Source organism: Populus euphratica, unplaced genomic scaffold (genome assembly GCF_000495115.2).
Source record: "Populus euphratica unplaced genomic scaffold, PopEup_1.0 scaffold93.1, whole genome shotgun sequence".
Classification (NCBI taxonomy): domain Eukaryota; kingdom Viridiplantae; phylum Streptophyta; class Magnoliopsida; order Malpighiales; family Salicaceae; genus Populus; species Populus euphratica.
Window position 1 is genome coordinate 1,507,048 of NW_011499873.1, and position 20,130 is coordinate 1,527,177.

At 31.4% G+C, this 20,130-nt stretch overlaps 1 protein-coding gene and 1 long non-coding RNA gene across 7 annotated transcripts; both read right to left on the minus strand.

Moving 5' to 3' along the window:
* Positions 1-411: 411 nt before the first annotated feature.
* Positions 412-6,751, minus strand: LOC105127861 (mitogen-activated protein kinase kinase kinase 1-like). 2 transcript variants are annotated; one of them, XM_011029319.1, is made up of 9 exons: positions 5,516-6,751; positions 5,139-5,223; positions 4,922-4,984; positions 4,387-4,544; positions 3,132-3,204; positions 2,965-3,024; positions 1,881-1,991; positions 1,470-1,719; positions 412-937 (listed from the first exon to the last, which is right to left on the minus strand). In XM_011029319.1, the coding sequence occupies exons 1-8, from the start codon at positions 6,490-6,492 to the stop codon at positions 1,510-1,512; spliced, it is 1,737 nt and encodes a 578-aa protein (XP_011027621.1). In that variant the 5' UTR covers positions 6,493-6,751; the 3' UTR covers positions 412-937; positions 1,470-1,509. The 2 variants fall into 2 exon arrangements, with proteins under 2 accessions (XP_011027621.1, XP_011027620.1); XM_011029318.1 differs by having other exon boundaries at positions 412-939; positions 1,477-1,719; positions 5,516-6,750.
* A 6,785-nt stretch (positions 6,752-13,536) lies between these two features.
* On the minus strand, positions 13,537-19,478 carry LOC105127862 (uncharacterized). Of its 5 annotated transcripts, none has more exons than XR_842713.1 (4): positions 19,014-19,478; positions 18,841-18,885; positions 15,859-15,975; positions 15,133-15,456 (listed from the first exon to the last, which is right to left on the minus strand). It is a non-coding gene; the product is annotated as an uncharacterized LOC105127862 (long non-coding RNA). The 5 variants fall into 5 exon arrangements; XR_842716.1 differs by lacking the exon at positions 15,133-15,456 and having other exon boundaries at positions 15,803-15,975; positions 19,014-19,100; positions 19,197-19,469; XR_842717.1 differs by lacking the exon at positions 15,133-15,456 and having other exon boundaries at positions 15,803-15,975; positions 19,014-19,100; positions 19,220-19,465.
* Between the last annotated feature and the right edge of the window lie 652 nt (positions 19,479-20,130).

A 20,130-nucleotide genomic window follows, 5' to 3' on the forward strand; every position in this document is an offset into this window, starting at 1 on the left:
TTAGAATAAAAATTAAATTTATAACACTAACTAAATATAAAAATGTAAAAAAAATAATTTAAATATTTTACACTGTAAAAAGAAGCTTGTATATATAAAAAAATGTATATATTGCTCATTTTTTTATTTGAAAACAGCTATAAACTTGCAATAAAAAACTATGAAAAATCTCAAAAATGAGTGTTTCAACCTCATTACAAATTTGAAAAACTAACAAAATAGTTTTAAACTATTATATCTAAACAAAAAACTCAAGTTTTCCTTTTTTTAATTCATTTTTTTTGAAAAATTTGATCATTACTCCAGAGCACATTCAAAGAAAGCAGTACAGATTGGAACCGCCCACCATCCAGTCTTGGTGCCACTAAGAAATAAAAATTATTATGGAAAAAACCTTAGCTTGAGAGGATATTCAAGCAAATCATTGTTTTTTGGATATAATATGCACAGAAAAGCCAACAAAGGCAAAAATAAAATGATACTCACATTTGCTACAATAATGATGATATGTACAAAGACTGCACCCTTCCCAATTCTCACAGCAATTGCTCTCACAAAATAAGTTACAAGTTACAACCCTCCCCGAGAAAATATAAGCGGAGGCAAATGCTTGCAATGTTGAACAACTTGGCATCAGGAATTTATTTTCTCCACAACAGACAATAACAAAATAGCAATCCAAGCTGTTCGCTCTGTGATGCTGAATCTTCTGAGCAGTGAATCTGAGGATTGCTGTGTTCATACCATGACCATAAAAATCCAAGCCCACATCCCGCCCAGTGCTTCAAATTCAATTCTGTGACAACAAGCATGCAGGCTTTTGATCTACAAGTCATGAATTGATGGTTGCCGCATGTCAAACAGTGTCCCTGAATATGTCCTCCAACTTCGAGTAAGCAATGTGAAATAAAGATCCCATTTGCTTCATCCTGGATATGACTGTTTCCAAGAGCAAACTTACCAAATGAGTAGGCGAAATTGACGGAATGGTTAAGAAAAAGAAGAGAGTCAAGCTAAAAAGAATAATCTCACACGCAGATTCAAGTCCAATGGAGCATGGAGAAATTAAAATTACTATTGAGAATGATGATTACAGGTCAGCCAAAATTATTTTGGAAAACTTCCTAAATACAAGTTTCATGACAAATAACTATCCTAAAATCTGTTGCCAGTCCAGTCAGGTCATGCAACAATGATCATAGCACCAATTTGAAAGTGTAAGATCTTGGGTCAAACTCCTATTATTGATTTTTTACAGGAAAAAGAAAAGCACAAGGATTTCAAACATCCCAACCACAAGCACCTTAAGGATCTCGCATTTGTCACTCGGAGACATGAATGAAACCCTCCTTTAAACAGGGAGTGACAGTATTGTCTCTCAAATAGGGAGTCATAACACATTAATGTCTGGCTTCTGAATCAACATAACCATGCAGAGTTAAGAGAGCAGCTATCTTAAAATAAAGTTTAACTTACTTATCTCTCAGAATCAAAATGAACCAAAAACTTCTATGCTCGGCGGCCAATATAGGGAGATGCTGCGCCCAAAGATGTTGGAAGAAGTTTCTTCACAAATGGATGATCTAAGAGCACAGCAGCAGTAGGCCGGTCATTTGGATTAACTTGTATGCATTGAAGGATAAAATCCCGTGCATCATTTGAGAGAGAATCAGGAACAAGTGGTGGAACACCTCTGCCAATCCTAAATAATGCCTGCATCTGTTGACTTGCAGAAAGATAAGTTGTTAAAATTCAAAAATCAAACAGCAAGTCATGTTGCAATGGAATGAATAAAAAATTGGACAGTTAATGCATCAAAATCTCTCATGTGACAACATAATTATAATAGGATATAAAGATATGTCAAAAATAGCACTCACGGATTCCAATTCAGAATATGGAATCTGACGGGTTAACATCTCCAACACAGTGCATCCCAGACTCCATATATCAGCTGGAAGCCCATATCCTTGGTTTTTGTTATTGACAACCTGCAGTACAGCGATCATTATCAGAAATTTTTTTGCAAAGGTCAGGCATGCTAACATTTGTCCAGAATCCAGTTGCAATTGTTTTGAAATTCCAAGCAACTAGAAGTCAGATAGAGATAATGGCAGCAATCAGGCAACGTTATTCACAAACAAGAGGAGTGGTCAGCCTAAATATTGCAAATCTTAAGGACAATTTAATTTTACTTCTCCCTAAAATTTATACCTGAATAATAACTTTGAGCTAGAACTCAGACAACCCACCCAATAAGATACAAAGAATCCACAGATGATCTTCCTCTAATTTCTACAAAGGGAATTTAATTTAAAAACAGCACATAAGGAGACACAAGGACAAGCACATAGCATACCTCTGTTTTAAGTGCAATGGACTGAGAAATGACAAATGGTAAAAATCAGAATCCACATTTAGTGCAATACAGGATTAAGCCATGCATGTATAGATTCGTACGAGGCCAGGAAGTGAAAAAACCATCTCATCTAGCTCCTACTTCCCAACACCACATTAGCCAAGAAATACCTACAGGGTTTAAATTATGATTTTTCATCCTATATGTACATGAGCACATGCCCTTTCAAATCCACGCCCTCCCTTAACCAACCAAGTACCAGGCTCCAAAGCCCCATCACTAAAACATATGTTCCCTGCAATTTCTAGTCTAGATGCAGTGCAAAAGCAAGTGGTGAATTGATTGACTTGCACTTTCACTAAAGAATGTTGATGACCAAGATGCTCCCCTACAAGGGGTTTGTGAAAAGTCAAAATTTTCTCCAATATTTCAACCCCAAAGTAAGGCTAGATAATCATGCACGCCCCTAAATCTATCAACAAGCTTCAGACAGCAGTGTTTTAAATCATCCACTCATGACAGCATACAGAAATCATATATTATCTACAAAGTCTGATGCTGCCAGTGATAGATTCATCACAGAAGCTAAAGTTATAAGTGCACACCTCGGGAGCCATCCAGAATGCAGTCCGCTTGCAAGATTTAACATCATTCAGTTTTGTTGCCTGAAAAAGGAAATGGCAAAGAATATTAGAAAAGAAGTTTGCAGCCATTTAAGAAGCCTATAGAAAACAAGATAAAAGATTGAAATATAAGGATCAAAAAATAAAACCTTTGCCAAACCAAAATCTGCAAGTTTCACAGAGACATTTGCATCCACCAATACATTTGCACATTTTATATCCCTAAAATACAAAAAACAACATATAATTGAGACAGCAAGAAATAAATCAAATGTGAAGTGCATTGTGATTTGTACTTGCCTGCGCGCACATGTAAAGCAATTGCCAATTTTATATTAAATTCAAGTTAACTTGAATGAACATCAATGGAGAAAATAAAAGGAAGATCCAGAAAGTGCATCAGTAAACAAGCTGTCACTTGATGTGGCACGCCTATGCATGAAAGCAAGAGATGAGAATAAATAATTAGAAAAAATTCCCAAGCCCAATGATCATGCAGATCTTTCATGTAAAGATCCAGATTCTGAAGATTTAGCATTGACATTAACTTCGCACCTTGGATCTGATATTGCACCAGCATAATTTGTCTTTGATGAGAAATTTAACCCGATTCCTTGTTTCCCCTAAATTCACACATCTTCCTCGAGTATAGGTTTAAATAGGGAAAAGAACTGAAAAAAGTTATCTAAATGGAATATTTTAGGGAGCTGCAGCATCATGCAAGAAGCCGACCACCCCTAAGTGTTGCGATTGAGACAAAGTTCCAGCAACATTAATGCTCTTGAAAGTTAATTCAGCACTCCTGGAATGCCGATCAATATATCGATGAAATTTCTCTTTCCCAAGAGCCCACAGAGAAGCGACTGGCCAGACAAATAGCTTAGTCACAGGAAGATTCCCCAACTGAGAATAGGTCGTGGGATCATCCGATCCATGAGAATCTCTCGGAAAGCTCTCATTGACTCCACCGATCAATAGAAGGAAGGATCTCCTCTTCGAGGAGCCTCTTCTAGCTCTTGCATGACGATCCCTTCCCCTTTCTTGATGTGCCCAAAGGCCAGAAGCGAAATCCGTTCACGGTTTAAGGGTTGAGGTGCTAAAAAGTAATGGACTAGATTTGAAAAGCAGCATTCAGCATATTATATTGGAGAAGTTGTTGGAAAGTATTTGGTACAGCAGAGTGAAAAACAACACTTTTTTTGGGCAAGGTAAACTTCACCTCCTTGGGCAAGTAAACCTAATGATTCTTGGAGTTTGCACATTATTCACACACACACATATAAACAATTGTCATGAAAGAACATTGACGTGAACATAATACAAAAAAAAAATAGAGATGTCATAACATCTAATAACATCACATTTAAATTCATAATGCAGGGCATAACAATTCACTCATATCACCTGTGGACCACATTCTGATCATGAAGATACTTCAAACCATGCAAAATCTGTCTTGTGTATGCAGAAACTTGGGAATCTCGAAGATTATATCTCTGATAGAGTTTTTGAAGGGAGCCTTTAGTGACAAGTTCGAGAAAGATATACAGTTTTGATTCATCCTGTGAAAACACATACAAGGAACAACATTGATCATCAAATTTCTAAGGAAAAGGAAATAAGAATACCTTTGTCAAGATAAGCAGTGAGCAAAAATAGTCATGAAATATACATACAGGGTGTCTCTAAGAATGTGAATTCACAATATTTAGCAAACTTGCCATGCTACAGAATATCTATAATCTATTATTCTCAACCCAGCTCAGTTTTAACCAATTGGAGTTGGCAGTGTGCAATTATGTACCCTTTTTCGCTGTTCAGTTGAATCTAGAGCTAACTACATTTCAATTGTTTGAGAGAGAGAAAGAAAGAAAAAACTTTTCAGAAGAGTGTACACTTAGTGAAAAATAGAAACAGATTAAGATAAAAGCACGAATACCTTATCTGTGCCGTAATATTGAACAATGTTTTCATGTTCAAACCTACTTAAAAGAGCAATCTCCTGAAAAAAAAAAGGGATGGTACATGATTAGGCAAGGAAAAAAAACAGAGCTTTTGGTAAGAGGAAAATTTAGCTATAGACCCCAAGATTATTTTTCGTAAACAAAGGGCGGAGAATATAGCAACACCATAAAATAAGATCAAGCTTATCTCACCTGCTCAAGTTGATAAATACTTTGTTTCCCCTTACTTCCTTGATCAAGCAGTGAAACCTCCTTAACAGCAAAAAAGAATCCATCGCTGGAGGACATACACAACCAATAGAAACATGAAAACATTTCTTTTGATATGCAAAGACAAAGCATACCATGTTCGCCCTTCCTAACCACAAACTTGATATTCAAGCATTAAAAAACATGAATTGCAACGGAAAACAAGAACAGCTTTCCTCTTCAAATGCCAATAACGTAAAAATAAGCTACAATTTTTTGATAACTCAATGAGAAATTTGGAAACGGGTGATTCTAAATACCATAAATAACAACACAAAGACATCAAAAGAAAATAATAAGAGAAACGATTCAAGACTTACTCAGAGATTCCTTCATAAGCCGATCCAAATGAGCCACGTCCGAGTAGCTCGCCCTTTTCCCAATAGGTAATAGCCCTTCTAAACCTCCCATTGGGGGAAATATTCGACATGGGTTCTGTTGTACTGCTAGATGAATCATCATCATTAGACGTGGAAAACGAACACGACTCCGATAAAACCACAGTTTCACCTATCCTCAACAAGTTCTCTTCTTCTTCTCTCTTGTTATCAACATTTGCATTAATCACTTGCTCTCTTCTTTCTTCCTTTTCTTCTCCACCATCATCATAACTGGATTCTATGTTATTATTAACCACTCTATCATTTTCAGGTGCAAAATCCCTTAATAAATCCCAAGTTGAACACTCTTTATCAATCACAGGTAATGTCGTCGACGGTGGCGGCTTCAGTAGCGGCGGCCTACGCCCTTTAATTCCAACTGGCACACAACGATTATCAACATCACGAAACTTGTTCAACTCAGCTGGCTCGTTTTGAGTCGACTCGGTGGAAGAATCCCTAACTCTAACACTGTTCAAAACCCTAGCATGCAGTTCATTCTTCTCTTGCCGATTGGTCACTTCAACTACCACTTTAGCTTCTTCAGCTGCTTTCGGACTATCCGACCCGAACAATCTGGACCGGGGCAAAATATCGGAAGTGGAGCGGACCTTCATAGCTTCCCAAGCCGCCTCCGGAATCGAGAAATCCTCGGGACCAGAGAGGCCTAGGCTGCGAAAAATGCGATCGAACTCACCTTCGGTTCCTTCGATTCGAAAGCTGGTCCGATCCGGTAAATCAAGTGATCGACTAAGTAAAGAAGACGACGAATCGTCTAGAGATGAAGACGACGAAGTAGCATCGTACTCAACGTGCTTCAACGCATTACGTCTCTCCAGCCTGGGCCTCCTTCGATTTTTCGGATCCATCGAGCTGGTTTTCTTGTTACGAGTGAGAAATTGCGATAAATGATGCATTGAGAGCTAAATCCATCTAAAACTAGAAGAAGAATAAAAATTTAAAAGAAGAAAAGGTCGCGCTAAAGATTTTTCTTGTCACCTTTTGTAACTTATCTGAACCTGGCTTTATTTTCTGTCACTTTACCGGGAAAGTTTTGAAGAAAAGAGGCGAGGTGAGTTTGGCTATGTTTTACGGCTGACAAGGAAGGAGGAGTCGTCGTAACAGTTGAAGCAAGAAAAATTGAAGAAGCCATTAAAGAGAGAGAATGGTAAACGCCATCAAGATACGGAGGGAAAACGCGGTGCCACGTGGCGTACGGGGAGAGGGTATGTGGGGACTGATGATTTGGAAGGTTGCATTTGTTCACGTGAGGGTGGGAATAGATTCCTAAACCTGCACCTTCCGTACATGCTGGTTTGTCTGCCGAGCCCCCGCGGCATACGTCACAATGTATACGCGAGCTTTTGAGGGGTGTTGATAGAAGAGATTATTTTTTAAGATATTTTTTATTTAAAAATATATTAAAAAAATTAAAAAAATTATTTTTAATATTAAAAAAATTAAAAATAAAAAATATTTTTTTTAGAAAACACTGTTGAACCTCTATTCCAATCACATTCCTTAATTTTATTGAAAAAACAACATAAAATATTAATATTGGCACAAAAAGTTATCTTTAGTTATTTTTTTTATTTTACCTCTTTTAAAAAAATTATTTTACATTTTACATTTTACATTTTATATTTTACAATTATTAATTTTTTTATATTTTTACTAATATGCATAGACAAAAAATAAATAAATTATTTTCAGAATTTCTATTGTTTTCCAATTAATAACCAAGAAGATTTATACTAGGTATTATAATTTTGCTTTTGAATTAAAAAAAATAATTGACCGTCACCCTTTTAACCTGAGCCAGATCTCCAACAACAAAAAGAAACTCGGACTAAATTGAGTTTAGACAATAAATCTAGTACGGGTGACCAATTATTTTACACTAACGGTGGGGATTAAGAAAAAAAATCAACCAATAACCTTAACAACCACTACCAGATGTGGGATAATACGTCTTTACCGCTACCAGGCAATGGATAATACATCTTTCTCATTGCAAAGAAAGTTTTCTTAGTCTACCCATGCCTAAAATCCCTTCACCGAATTTTATGACGAAAAAGTTAGTGTTTCATGCCTCAAATACAACTAGTCTCGAAGCCAAAATTATGATGCACGAGCCATTATATCATTGTTATAACTGTTTTTAACCCTGTTTTTGTTATTATATTTTGGAGAAAAAAATGAAAAAAAATATAAAAATTTTTCAAAAATACATTTTCAATATAATTTGCCATTTTTCCCCATCATTTCACATATTAGGAACTGGTCAAATTTTATTTAAAACTCAAAAAACAGAAAAAGAGGGAACATGATGATGTTTTAAGGGAGAGAGAGAGAATTTTGAAAAAAATTAAAAAGCAAGAAGGTTGTGGAATTTTTAGAGAAATCAATAAATAGATGAGTACAAAACAGCTAAGTTATCAGAATATTTTACTAATAAAATGTTAGTCTAACGATTAAAATGTTGTTATATTTTTATAAGGGTGAGAATACAAGTCTAATCCTCAAAAAATTTATTTATTGGAAGGGGCAGGTACGAACTCTGAATGGAATTATACCCAAATAAAAAAAGATATTAAAATATTTTGAATAGTATAAATAAATAGCTGGTGAGAACACAAGTCTAATCCTCAAAAAATCTATTTATTAAAAGGGGCAGGTACGAACTCTGAACGGGATTATATCCAAATAAAAAAAGATATTAGAATATTTTGAATAGTATAAATAAATAGCTAATTCTTTACTCGCCATATAATAAAAATCACAAGTCCTCGTAAAATAATAACCCTACACAAAAATTATCCCATAAAAAACACTCTCTTAAAAATAAAAAAAAAACAAGTAGAAAATGTTGGAAACCCTTGACCTTTCCTATTCAAAAAAAATAAAAACCTAAAAAATTTAACTTATCTTTTTAGGAACAAAAACACACATACTTTCCATGCCATCTGATACCTATATTATTCAGTGCTAGACAAATTATATGGAAATAAAAATAAATACAGTTAATTTAGAGGTATGAAAATATTATTTTTAAGGTATTTATTTTTTTACATGAAAAAACATTTCTATGATGCAATTAAACCCTTTAAATCTCTAAAAAAAATAAGAAAATAAAGGAAAGAAAGAGAAAATATCCCTAGTAAATCAATTTAGAGTAATAAAATTGATACATAAAATGTTAATTAGTAAGAAATAGTGTAAACTTCCGAATTGGGCAAAAATAATTATCTTGAAGGAATAAATTTTATAAAATCTGGGGTGAAAATATTTAGAAAAAATAGAAGGGAATTCTAAATAAAATAATATATAATTTTAGGCATGAAAAAACATTAACTATTGGTACAAGCCTCGCGTATAATTCTATTATTTTGACTAAGAGAGTTCTAGATGAATTAGTTTGAAAAATTAAAAAAAATAAGTAAATAAAATAGTGCATAATTCCAAATTTTGGTGTAAAAATATTTTTTGTTGTCTAACTTATGCTATCAAGCATTACTATTAATCTGACTATCGAATCAAGATAAAAATTTTAAATAGTCTCCTCACATGTATCCCATCTTAAACTAAAATTTAAAATTAATTGAATTTCTAAAAAACTGTATGAAATTACAGGTGGTCGAAAAGAAATACAAAAAATAATACATGGGCACATTGATGGCAAAATTATAAATAAGTTTAAAAATTCATTTTCCTCCCTTTTATAAACAGCCATTAGCCACAAATTAATTAAGAGAAAGGAAAACACATCTTCTTTTCATGTATTTCTACTAAAATTCTTTCAAAATCTTAGGTCTTTAATGGTTTGGGGTATATTATCAAGGATAATAAACACTAAAAAGCTAGGATTTGGAAGGATTTCAAAAGAAAAAAAAAGTTGAGTTTAGTGAGAGAAATAAGGGATCGAGGAGGAGAAAAAAAAACTAGAAAAAGAAAGTTGTAAATAAGGTGATTTTTTGTCTCCAAACTCTAAGGTAAAGTGTTATATACTATTAAACTCGTGTGTATTTGATGCTTGGTTTTGTGAGGAGAGAGAAATCACTAAATCCTCTCGTAGGGTTCTTAAAAGGATTTAGGCTATGATTTTGTTTAATTATCATATTATAATTATTTATTAGTGCAAATCATGAAAGAAAATAAGTTAAATCACAAGAAAAAAAGGGCTTCTGGGACGACCACGTGAGAAGAAATCAGGGGATGAATTATTTGATTTAAATGATGTGGGATTATTAATAATATAACAAGAGAAAAAAAATTATATTTTGTAAAGGCTATGCACTAGGAGCTCGCATCTGTTACAGAAAAACAAAATAGATGTTTTAAAGTCTAGGTGAAGTTGTTAACTTGTGATTTTGGCAATAATATAACCTTTAAGTTGAATACTTGTAATGTTACAAGTAATTTAAATACTTAGAAAAGCTTTAAACATGATTAATTAAGTAATTTTATGATTGAACTCACAACGATTTCATGTAAGATTTAATAGGGGTGATATGTGGAAATGTTTGGAAATTATGTGTGGGTATGGATTATTAGCTTGTTGAAACGTGATGTTGAAGTTGTACATATGAAGTTTAAAGTTTTATTAGTGTTGATTATACCAATCAAATTTTTTAGTATATAAGATGACGAGTTTGGTAAGTAATAGACAATAGAAAATAGATCAAATATTTTTATTATGAAAGTAAAAATATAGTAAATAAAAATTAGTTTAAAATAGAAAATAACAGGAAATTTTTGCATACAAACTTGGAAAGATTTCGACTTAAAAGATTAAATTAGTTATTATGCATAAATAGGTGTTTGGGAGAGTAATAATGATTGCTTTTTTAAAATATTTTCACTAGAAAAGACATTAAAATAATATATTTTTTATTTTTAAAAAATTATTTTTGTTATCAGCGTATCAAAATGACTTGAAAACATAAAAAAATTTGAAGTAAAGAAAAAATAAATTTTTTGTGTATCAAAATAACTTGAAAACATAAAAAAATTTGAAATAAAGAAAAAATAAAAAAAATTTCAAAAACATTTTTAAAATGCAAAAATAAATAGCCCCTTATAAACCAATAAGGATTTAGGTGAGATTATGTAAAAATGCTTGAATTAATAAGAAATGAGATGTTTATAAATCTTGGTAATGCTTGTTCATATGTACTTTGTTAAATTGAAAGTTAAGGCATGTGTCATGGAAATGATGATTAGAAATTAATAATACATACGTACTTTGTTAAATTGAAAGTTAAGGCACGTGTCATGGAAATGATGATTAGAAATTAATTGAATTACTTTACGATAATTTAATTTATTTTATCAATATATTGTGAATTAGAGTATATATATCATACTAGGGGAAATTGTGTTATTAATTTATAATAAATGGATTTAGTTAGATCATTTTTTTTAATATAAATTCTTGAACAACCATGGATAGAGTCATGATAACATAATGGGCTTTATGATCGACCATGTATATAGTTTTTGAGAGAAATTAGATAAGTGATAATAAATTTTACTAATTATGATTAATCTTGTAGTATTAATGAAATAAAGATGTTTGGAAAAGAATAGTCAATTTTGTACATTAAAAAAAAATTATTTGTTTACTTGTTAGAAATTATAAATTGAAGCTTTTGAATATGATTTTGGATAGTTATGAGTTTGTGAAATTTTATGAAGATGAGAGATTTATAGATAAAATATATGATATTTACGTGCTCAGTATATTGTAAAGAAAAAAATAGGATGCTAGTAATAAACATAAGTGGCTTGTATTGAATATAGATAACTCAACATAAAAAACATATTGATTAGGATTGTATTTTTTTTTTTTTAAATCAGGAGACACATTAAGAGTCGGGGTTAGGTCTACCGGAAGAGTAGGTAGGTGATTAATACTCTGCTCGGGTTAAATTTTATATTTTTCTTCTTACTTGTTGTTTTTCTTAAATGTTGTATCATTGATGACTAGATTTAGAAATAGAAATCATGAGAATTATGTTTTGAGATTGAATTAAGAAATGACTCAACTTTGGACGAGAATTTTTGAACTAAATGTAAAAGAGAGGTTTCAGTTAAATTAAATAGAAATGTGTTGATTGTATTAATAGACATATAAAATGTTATGATACTTGATTTGTCATGTAGATAGTAGCTAAGAAGATGATATCGATATTAATCAATACACTGACAAATTAATACATAAAATGTTATAATTCTTAGTCTGTTATGTTAATGTTAGCTAAGAAAATAATATCAATATTAATCAATTTATTTGACAAACATGAAAAATATTTTAATATTTAGTTCTCGTGCCTCATGTAGCCAAATAAATGATTTTGAAGTTATTGACATAACATAAAGGAATTTTATGATATTTAGTTACCTATGTTGATGGTAACTAAGGAGATAATTTCAAATTACTTAGGAAGATATGTAGACAATGATTATAACGGGGAATAAAATATTTAGTCGTTTATGTGAGGACAAAGACCAATGAAAACTTATATAAATCTTAGTTTGGATTATTTGACAATGATTTATTTTACATATACGGATTATTAGTTTTATGATATGATGAAAAACTATAATTATTAAACTATTAAATTAATTGTGTTGGTTTGGAAAATATATTTATAAAATAATAAATTGATAACTAATTTTACTTTTAAATACTGTATTTTTTAGAGGTCCATCATTTAGTAGGATTATGCTAATATTAGTTATTAAATTATATTTTGCTAGTTATATACTCTATATGATGTAAGTTTTATGCTTTTATAGTAATTTTCTTTTGATATATATTTAATTATGTAACATTGCTTATATATTTGTGTTAAGCTCCTCTATGCATCCATTATGCTGATCATATAATATAATAATAAAATAAAAACAAGTATTGATATAATTGGCTATGAATAAATTATGAGAAATTCTAATAGATTAATAAATAAACTAGTTATATATAAGAATCATTTGTGTGGAGATTATAAAAAGCATAAAGTGTTCATGACAAAAAAAAACTATGACAAATCCATTAAATAATCATTTTCATATACCATGAACACATAAAATGGATATTGTTATAAAAAAAAATTTACAATCTTGTTATAGAAAAAAAAATTATCTCATTTTCATTAATGTTACAAAAAAAAAAACATTAGTTAAGCTTTCAAAAATATATATAGCGTTATAGAAGATAACATGCCAAACACATGACTCAGATCATGAAATCGATATAAACCCACATAAAACAAAATAAAAAAATCTAATTCTTATCAAATTCAATATTAAATAAGAAAATAAAAAAAAAAACTCAAGTTAATATATTAAACTCGCCACTTAGGTAATGAGAGCAGTAAAACTCCATAAAAAACAAATAAATAAAATTACAAAACTCAATTATACTAGATTTAATGTTGTAGGTTGAAAAAAAAAAAACTAAATACATGAAATCAGAATAAATTTGTATGAAACAAATAAAAAAAATTAGAAAGTTTAATACTTAAATAAAAAAATAAAAAAATTTAATTAACATAATATTAAAGGATAAAGCAAAGTGAAGCAAGGATTAAATACAACATGATATGTATTTAGAGAAACCAAGCAAGTACAAGGCTAAACAACAAGAGTTGCAAAAAAAACCAAAACAATAACTTAACTTTATTTATCAATAGACTTTTTTGTCCCCATGCAAAACGGGTTAGTAACATCATTTAATGTGTCAGTGTTTTTTCCATTTCTACAACAATATTATAATTAGTAAGCAAACAAAATGTATCTTGGACCTTGACTTAATGTAAAGTGTCAGAAGAATCTTGAAAATTGCAATCAATAAATTACATAATGGATTTGTGGCTAAAAGCCCAATTCTGTTAATTTCTATGATTCTGCAACTTTCTCCCCAACAGCTGGCTATAAATCTAAGCATGAAAAAAGATAGCATTTGATACAAGGAAGGAGAAAAAAAGGAAATAAATAAATAAATAAAATGAAAGAAGGATGAACCAACAAACACATTGTATCAGCTTTCTAATTACTCTGTTCGATAACATATTTGACCAGTTGTTTTGTAAAGAGGGAAGATCTTTAGGAGAGCCTACAAAAAAACTCAAGTCCAAACCAAATAACACTTAACAACCAAAATTGTAAATCTAAATGTCCAAACCAAACAGCATTAAAACAATCCAATTAAATATAACTAAAAAAGAAAAAAAGAATCAGAATGCTTTAAGAAGACTAAATGGATTCATGAAATCAGGTAAGAGACCAAGCTTCTGCAATGAGAGCATATTCACATATTTATTTATGGTGCAAGCAATAATCTATGCTTTTAAATCCCTAAAAAAACTAAATAATTAAAATCTTATAAACCAAAGGACTAAACAAACTACTCCTTTTGTATTCATAGTTTGCAAACAAAATGTTGAATGGAATTCAAGGCAGCATTCATTTCTTAATTGATTTTAAAATGTAACATCAAAATATTACAACAGCGACACCATTGCACCACTATAGAGGAATAAATCTCCATACCCCAAGGGAACGAGGCTCTTTGAAGATTCCAAGCCTGTTTTTTTTCCTAATCTAGCAAAACCTATTTCCATAATCAACTGGTAAAAAAAGAATGATAGCAACAATATATAACAAGAGCAGCGAAAAGAGAAGCCTATAATGAAATGGGCTTAGGTAGTTTACAAATGAATAATTAAAATACTTCAAGTCCAAACTATTAAACATCATCCCTACCAAGTCCATAAGAAACCCAATTCAATTACAGTGTAATAACATGTTTATAAATAGTAGTGTGTAATTGAAGACCAAAGCTAATTCCAAGTATAATCCTATTTGAAAAGGCCATTTAAAACTTAAGATTGCGAGTGTTGTAACACACCATAATCCTTTAAGAAGGCTTGCATTCTAACCAGAAAATAGCAAAAAAGCTCCCTTGACTTTTATAAGTATAAGAACTTCTAGTAGTGTAGCCCATTTATATTACAAGAAGTACAATTCCTAATAATATTGGATGCAAGATGAAATGCATTTCTCATTACAGTGGAATGATTTTCTTTCAGGAGATGTATAACCTGACAAAAAAGAACAGGGAAGTGAATCTGATAGGTTGCAATTTATCATACCCTTTAATGATGTTATCAATATCCAAGTCATAAAAAATATTGCTGATTTGGCATTGACGGGAGCACCGGTGTGTAAAAGCTCATTTTAATAATTTATCATACCCTTTAATGATGCTATCAGTATCCAAGCCATAAAAAATATTCCTGATTTGGCATTGGTGGGAGCACCGGTGTGTAAAAGCTCATTTTATTATGTTCCTAACTTAGTTTCCTCCATTATTTTTCAAGAAAATATAATTTTAGAAAGAGTTTTCTAGGTATGCTTTGTTATATAAGCCAATGCTTTCAATCTTTTTCAGATAAGGTGCCTACATTTCACCGTGGATGGATGTTTTCTCTTGATCATAAATCAATTCTATTCTCATAAGAGGTTAAGTATATCAATGTAAATGGGTCTCAATACATGTACAAAAAAGGAATAACCACCCTCTATTTAAAATAGTGAACCAATAATGTTGAATTAAAAGAACGCAAGGCTAATAAAGCATTAAAATGAAAACAAATAGACAACATAAATTTTTTTGAGTAATATAAACAATGTTTATTCTACTTCAGCAAGAGGTGCACAAAAAGAATAAAAAACATGCAATGCACAAAATGGGGCAACATTTAATGGGGATGTCAAGATGGAAGCAGAGAAAGGAAGTATGGGTTCACAAGTTATACGCAAGTCAAACTTCTAGATAAAATCATTTCAGTATTGGAAAGGTTGTGTGATCAGTGTACCTACAAAAAGAAAAAATAGTGATGGCTATGCAAAAATCTAAAATGCACAAGAGAGAGAATAGATCTTAAGCAAAAAGGCCAACAAGGATTGGAATAAAAAGTGTTTAAAAAAGTTTGAAAACTTATCATAAGAAGATAGAAAAGAAAAGTTGTAAAATACAAGCTAATAATTAACAAGTCTAGTGCCGAAATAATGATAAAATGAGGGCAATTATTAACCTAACTAAGCCAAAGGTATAAGGACAATCCAAGAAAAGAAAAGGAAGGAAAAAACAGTCTGGGTTGGCTACAAACATGAAACAAACCTGCTTAGAGAAAATAAAAGGTGAAAAAACCATCGCTTAGATAAAAAAAGAATGAAAAATATAAGTTGCAGAATAAAAGGAAAGAACCCAAACCAACTTTGACCTACAACCACGAAGGAAACAGTGAAGAAAAGGACAACAACTCTTTTTAAGCAACCACTAGAAAAGCTTGTCATTGTTCATGCTATTTTCAAACCTTGGAATCCTCGTAAAACTATTTAAAGCAAGAGAGGCAATAATGAAGAGATTCAACCTTTACAGGATTAAAAAAAGGTGACGAAGCGCAAGACAAACTAAGAAACAGGAAAAAAGAACAACACAAAGTCAATAGAAAGGGCAGAGCCAACCTGAAGAAATAAGAATGGCAACAAACATAAATGAAGATAAAAAAGACCCGACTGAAAAAAAGGATTCCAATCTAAAGAAGAAAAAGATTAATCAGAGTTGGAAAACAGCAAAGAATGATATGTCGCTAGGTGATTTCAATTCAAAGCTTAAGAAGGAGCAGGGAGTTTGGTGAATAATCCCAAAACTGATGTAAATCAGTAAACATAAAGACTAAACTGGAAAAATAAATCCAAACAATGTAGGGAAAAATAATGCAAGAAACCAAGTGAAGAACCAAATGGCACATACAACAGAAAAATGATTTTAAGCAACAAAAAAGACAAAAGAAAATACAAATGAGACAACAGCATTCAAAATTTCAATTGATGAACAATAGGCTTTATAAGTTGCTAAAGAAAAAGAGTTGCACAAGATGCTAAGGTTTCAAAAACAAGGCAATAAAGACAATGATTGCATGTTAGTTGATCTATAAAGCAAAAGATACAAATGCGTTCATGTTGCATTGTCTAAAAAAACAGCAGTTGAAAACCCCAAGTTGACTTTTAAACAAATAAAGTTGAACCCATAAATTTTTTTTAAAAAAAAACAATGCAAGAATAAACAACAACACAACCATTCAAGCCTAGTTTTCCATGGCGAAGAGAAAAAATAAAATAAAATGAGCTAAAAACCACCACAACAACAAAAAGCATAAAAGAAATGCCAATGAAATTGAAAAGGAAGTAAAGGTAAGGGAAAAAAAGAATGATCTGTGTAAAGTGAGATAAGCAGAAGCAAATTACCAGGAAAATGATTCACCTAAACAGATCAACCGCAATAACCAAAACACTGATGGAAAGACCAAAAAGAAACCAATGCAACGTATCCTACACGGGGAAAAAAGAAGAAGAAAGATCACAAGTGAACAGTAAATCACCGCAAACAGGCCTTTTAAATTAAAAAAGCCAAAACTACAGTGCACGTTCAAGCCTAAAAAAATCAATATAGACAACAATATATTAGTAATCTAACTCATCGATCAAAATGCCATGAGATCCTATAAAAACTTCATCATCCACAGAGAATTCAGATTTTATATTCATCAACTCTTACCCTAACTATGTCGCAGCTGGTGGGAGGATAATGAAATATATATTTTTTTAACTTAAACAACACACATACGTGGAATGGAGATAGCCTTCCTAGGCTGGAAGCCTCTTTGCGAAGATCCAAACTATAACTTTTTTTTATGAGATATGCATATCAAACAACAACTGATAAAGGCTACCTAACCCATAAATGTAATCCTAAAATCCCAACCCAAGTTAACCTCTATCCATCCCTTCCTAGTTTCATGAGCCAACCAATTAAGATAATAGACTCTAACCAATAAAAGAAAAAAAAAGAAACATAATCAAAGGATATCTCTTACAAAACCCTCGATCAATAAAGGATATAGACTCCTACAAAAGAGCCATAGTTTTTTCTCGCAAACAAAACATGTATACAAAAAAAAAGACAACTAGCCAAAGCTAGAACTAATCCCGTTAAAACTCAACCTCTAACCTATTTTTTTCTCCTGAGATAAGCACATCAGGTAAAAAAATAATAAAGGCTTTGCCAAAAAATAGAATCCCAAAACCCAAAATCAAGCCAACTTCTACCCACCCCTTTCTAAGCCCATGAACCAATTAGTTAAGATGATAGATTTTAAATAGGAAAAAATCCATAAAAAAGTGATAAAAAGGAATTTTCTAATTATACTTTAATCACGACCAGAACTCAAAAACACGGTAACAAAGCCTTCAATCAATGAAGGAAAAAGACCTTCTTAAAAAAAAATAAACCAAATCACAACCCCCTCCCAAGCAACTGAAAAGAAACATGCATGACAAAGGGAAAAAAGAAAGCAAAAGTATAGAAGAGAGATTATTTAAAACCAACACAAGACAGTAAGAAAAAATATATATCTAAGAAATAAAAAAAAGCCTTTCCACAAGTGACTGCACCCTCTCCGCCCATTTCTCTAACTCACGAGAAGCAAGCACTTCATATATTTTCCACTCCGAATAAAGAAATTAAAAGAAACCTTATCAGATTCATGACCAGTCATGGAAATATTAAGCACAACACCAAGATTTACAAAAGTTCTTGATTCTTGAGATAACAGTATGCCATGTTTATCCCAAAAACCCCTCTCAATATCAAGCTTCGTTAAAAAACAGCATAATCAACTAATCCAAAGTGCCCATTTACAGAAGTTGTTACACCTGCTGCAAGGTGCCCATTCACAAATGCTTCTACAATAACTGAAGGTATTCTCTCACGGATCAAAGGAAAAGGTAGAACATATTATAAATCAGATTTAGATTGCAAATGCCTAGATAAAACCCACTATTTGATTAATCAAAACATGAGAGAAAACTATATAATCCACCGTTTGATTTAAAACAGGCTAAAAAAATAAGACCACGATCGACAGTGTGCTTAAACATCTGCCATATCTTTCTACGCTCCCTTTAATCTCCCCATACAGTTCTCTTTCCATTGAAAAATAAAAAAACCCAAAATCAAATAAGACCAATCAAATCAATCAAGTGTACACCATTTTAAATGAGGTTGGAGATATTTTGGGGTTACATTGGTCTTCTCTTTCCATTGAAAAATAAAAAAAACCCAAAATCAAATGAGACCAATCAAATCAATCAAGTGTCCACCATTTTAAATAAGGTTGGAGATATTTTGGGGTTACATTGGTTCTCATGGTAATGGCGGAGACTTCTAGCCTTTTGAAGCCCTAAAAGGGAAAAACAATATGAGAATGAGAAGGAAAAAGGGCATGGGATTGAGTATGATTACAAATAGGCATAAAAACCAAACCAAACCAAACTAAAAAAAAGATAAGAATAAAAAGTTAATTTATACCTTAGTCATGCTTGTCTTGATCTCTTACAGGGGAAAAGATCTTTGACAAGGGTAACACGCTTTTTTTCTCTCCAATCAACACCAAACCTGATATCAGACAAAGAAAGTGCAGTCAAGAATGGTAGCCACTAAACCAAAATCTACAATCAAAACCTAAGCCAAAAAAAAAAAAACTCCACTGACCAAGGTTGTTTGCTACTCCTAACCATCTGTTTTTTGCATCCAGTCCAACTAAAGGAAGCGAAAATCATTGATCCCCTCTCTCACATCTCCTCTCCATTCCCTTTCAAGTTTGACAGGGTTCCTTAGAGGTGTCTATTCAGCCACGTCCTCAAGGAACTGGCATAAAAAAAGAGGTATGCATCCATGAAACACCTTTTGTAAACCACTCGTCCACTCAACGACTACAGGGTTAGAATTACATGCACGTTGAGATTTTTCAGGGTTTTTTTTATAACAAAAGTAATAAATAAATAATAATAAACATCACTGTAATTTTAACTTTTATTTGACTGACGCCCTCTTGGATCATCTGTAGATAAATTCTATTCTGCCAATCAAAAACATTAAATCATAAACATGCAATGATCAGATAATACTTTTTAGTCACTAAGCATTATATTAAATCATTAACAGATAATACTTTTTAGTCACTAAGCATTATTATCCTCAGAAAAGTAGTCGATGTATGATCTTCCAATTTAACACCGCAAAACAAAATCACACAAACATAGCATGACACGTGAAGTTTACTCACAATTTTAATTAATCCAATTATTTATATTTTAGCCAAACATTTATTATACTTGTTTATTTTTATATATCAAAAATATTTTTTAAAAAATTTAATATTTTGTATCAAAAATATTTTTTTAAAAAATATAATATTTTAAATTTTAAATTAATATATTTTTTTTGATTTTATATTATTTTAATATATTAATATTAAAAATAAATATTTATATATTTTTAATAAAAAACATCTTTAAAAATAACAATAACCGCATTTATAAACAGGATTTTAATCCTAACACCATGAAAGTCAAGATTTTAGTTATCAAGACTGCCTAAATTATTGTAATTGGAGTTTATTTATTTTTGTGTAGATAAGAGTTAT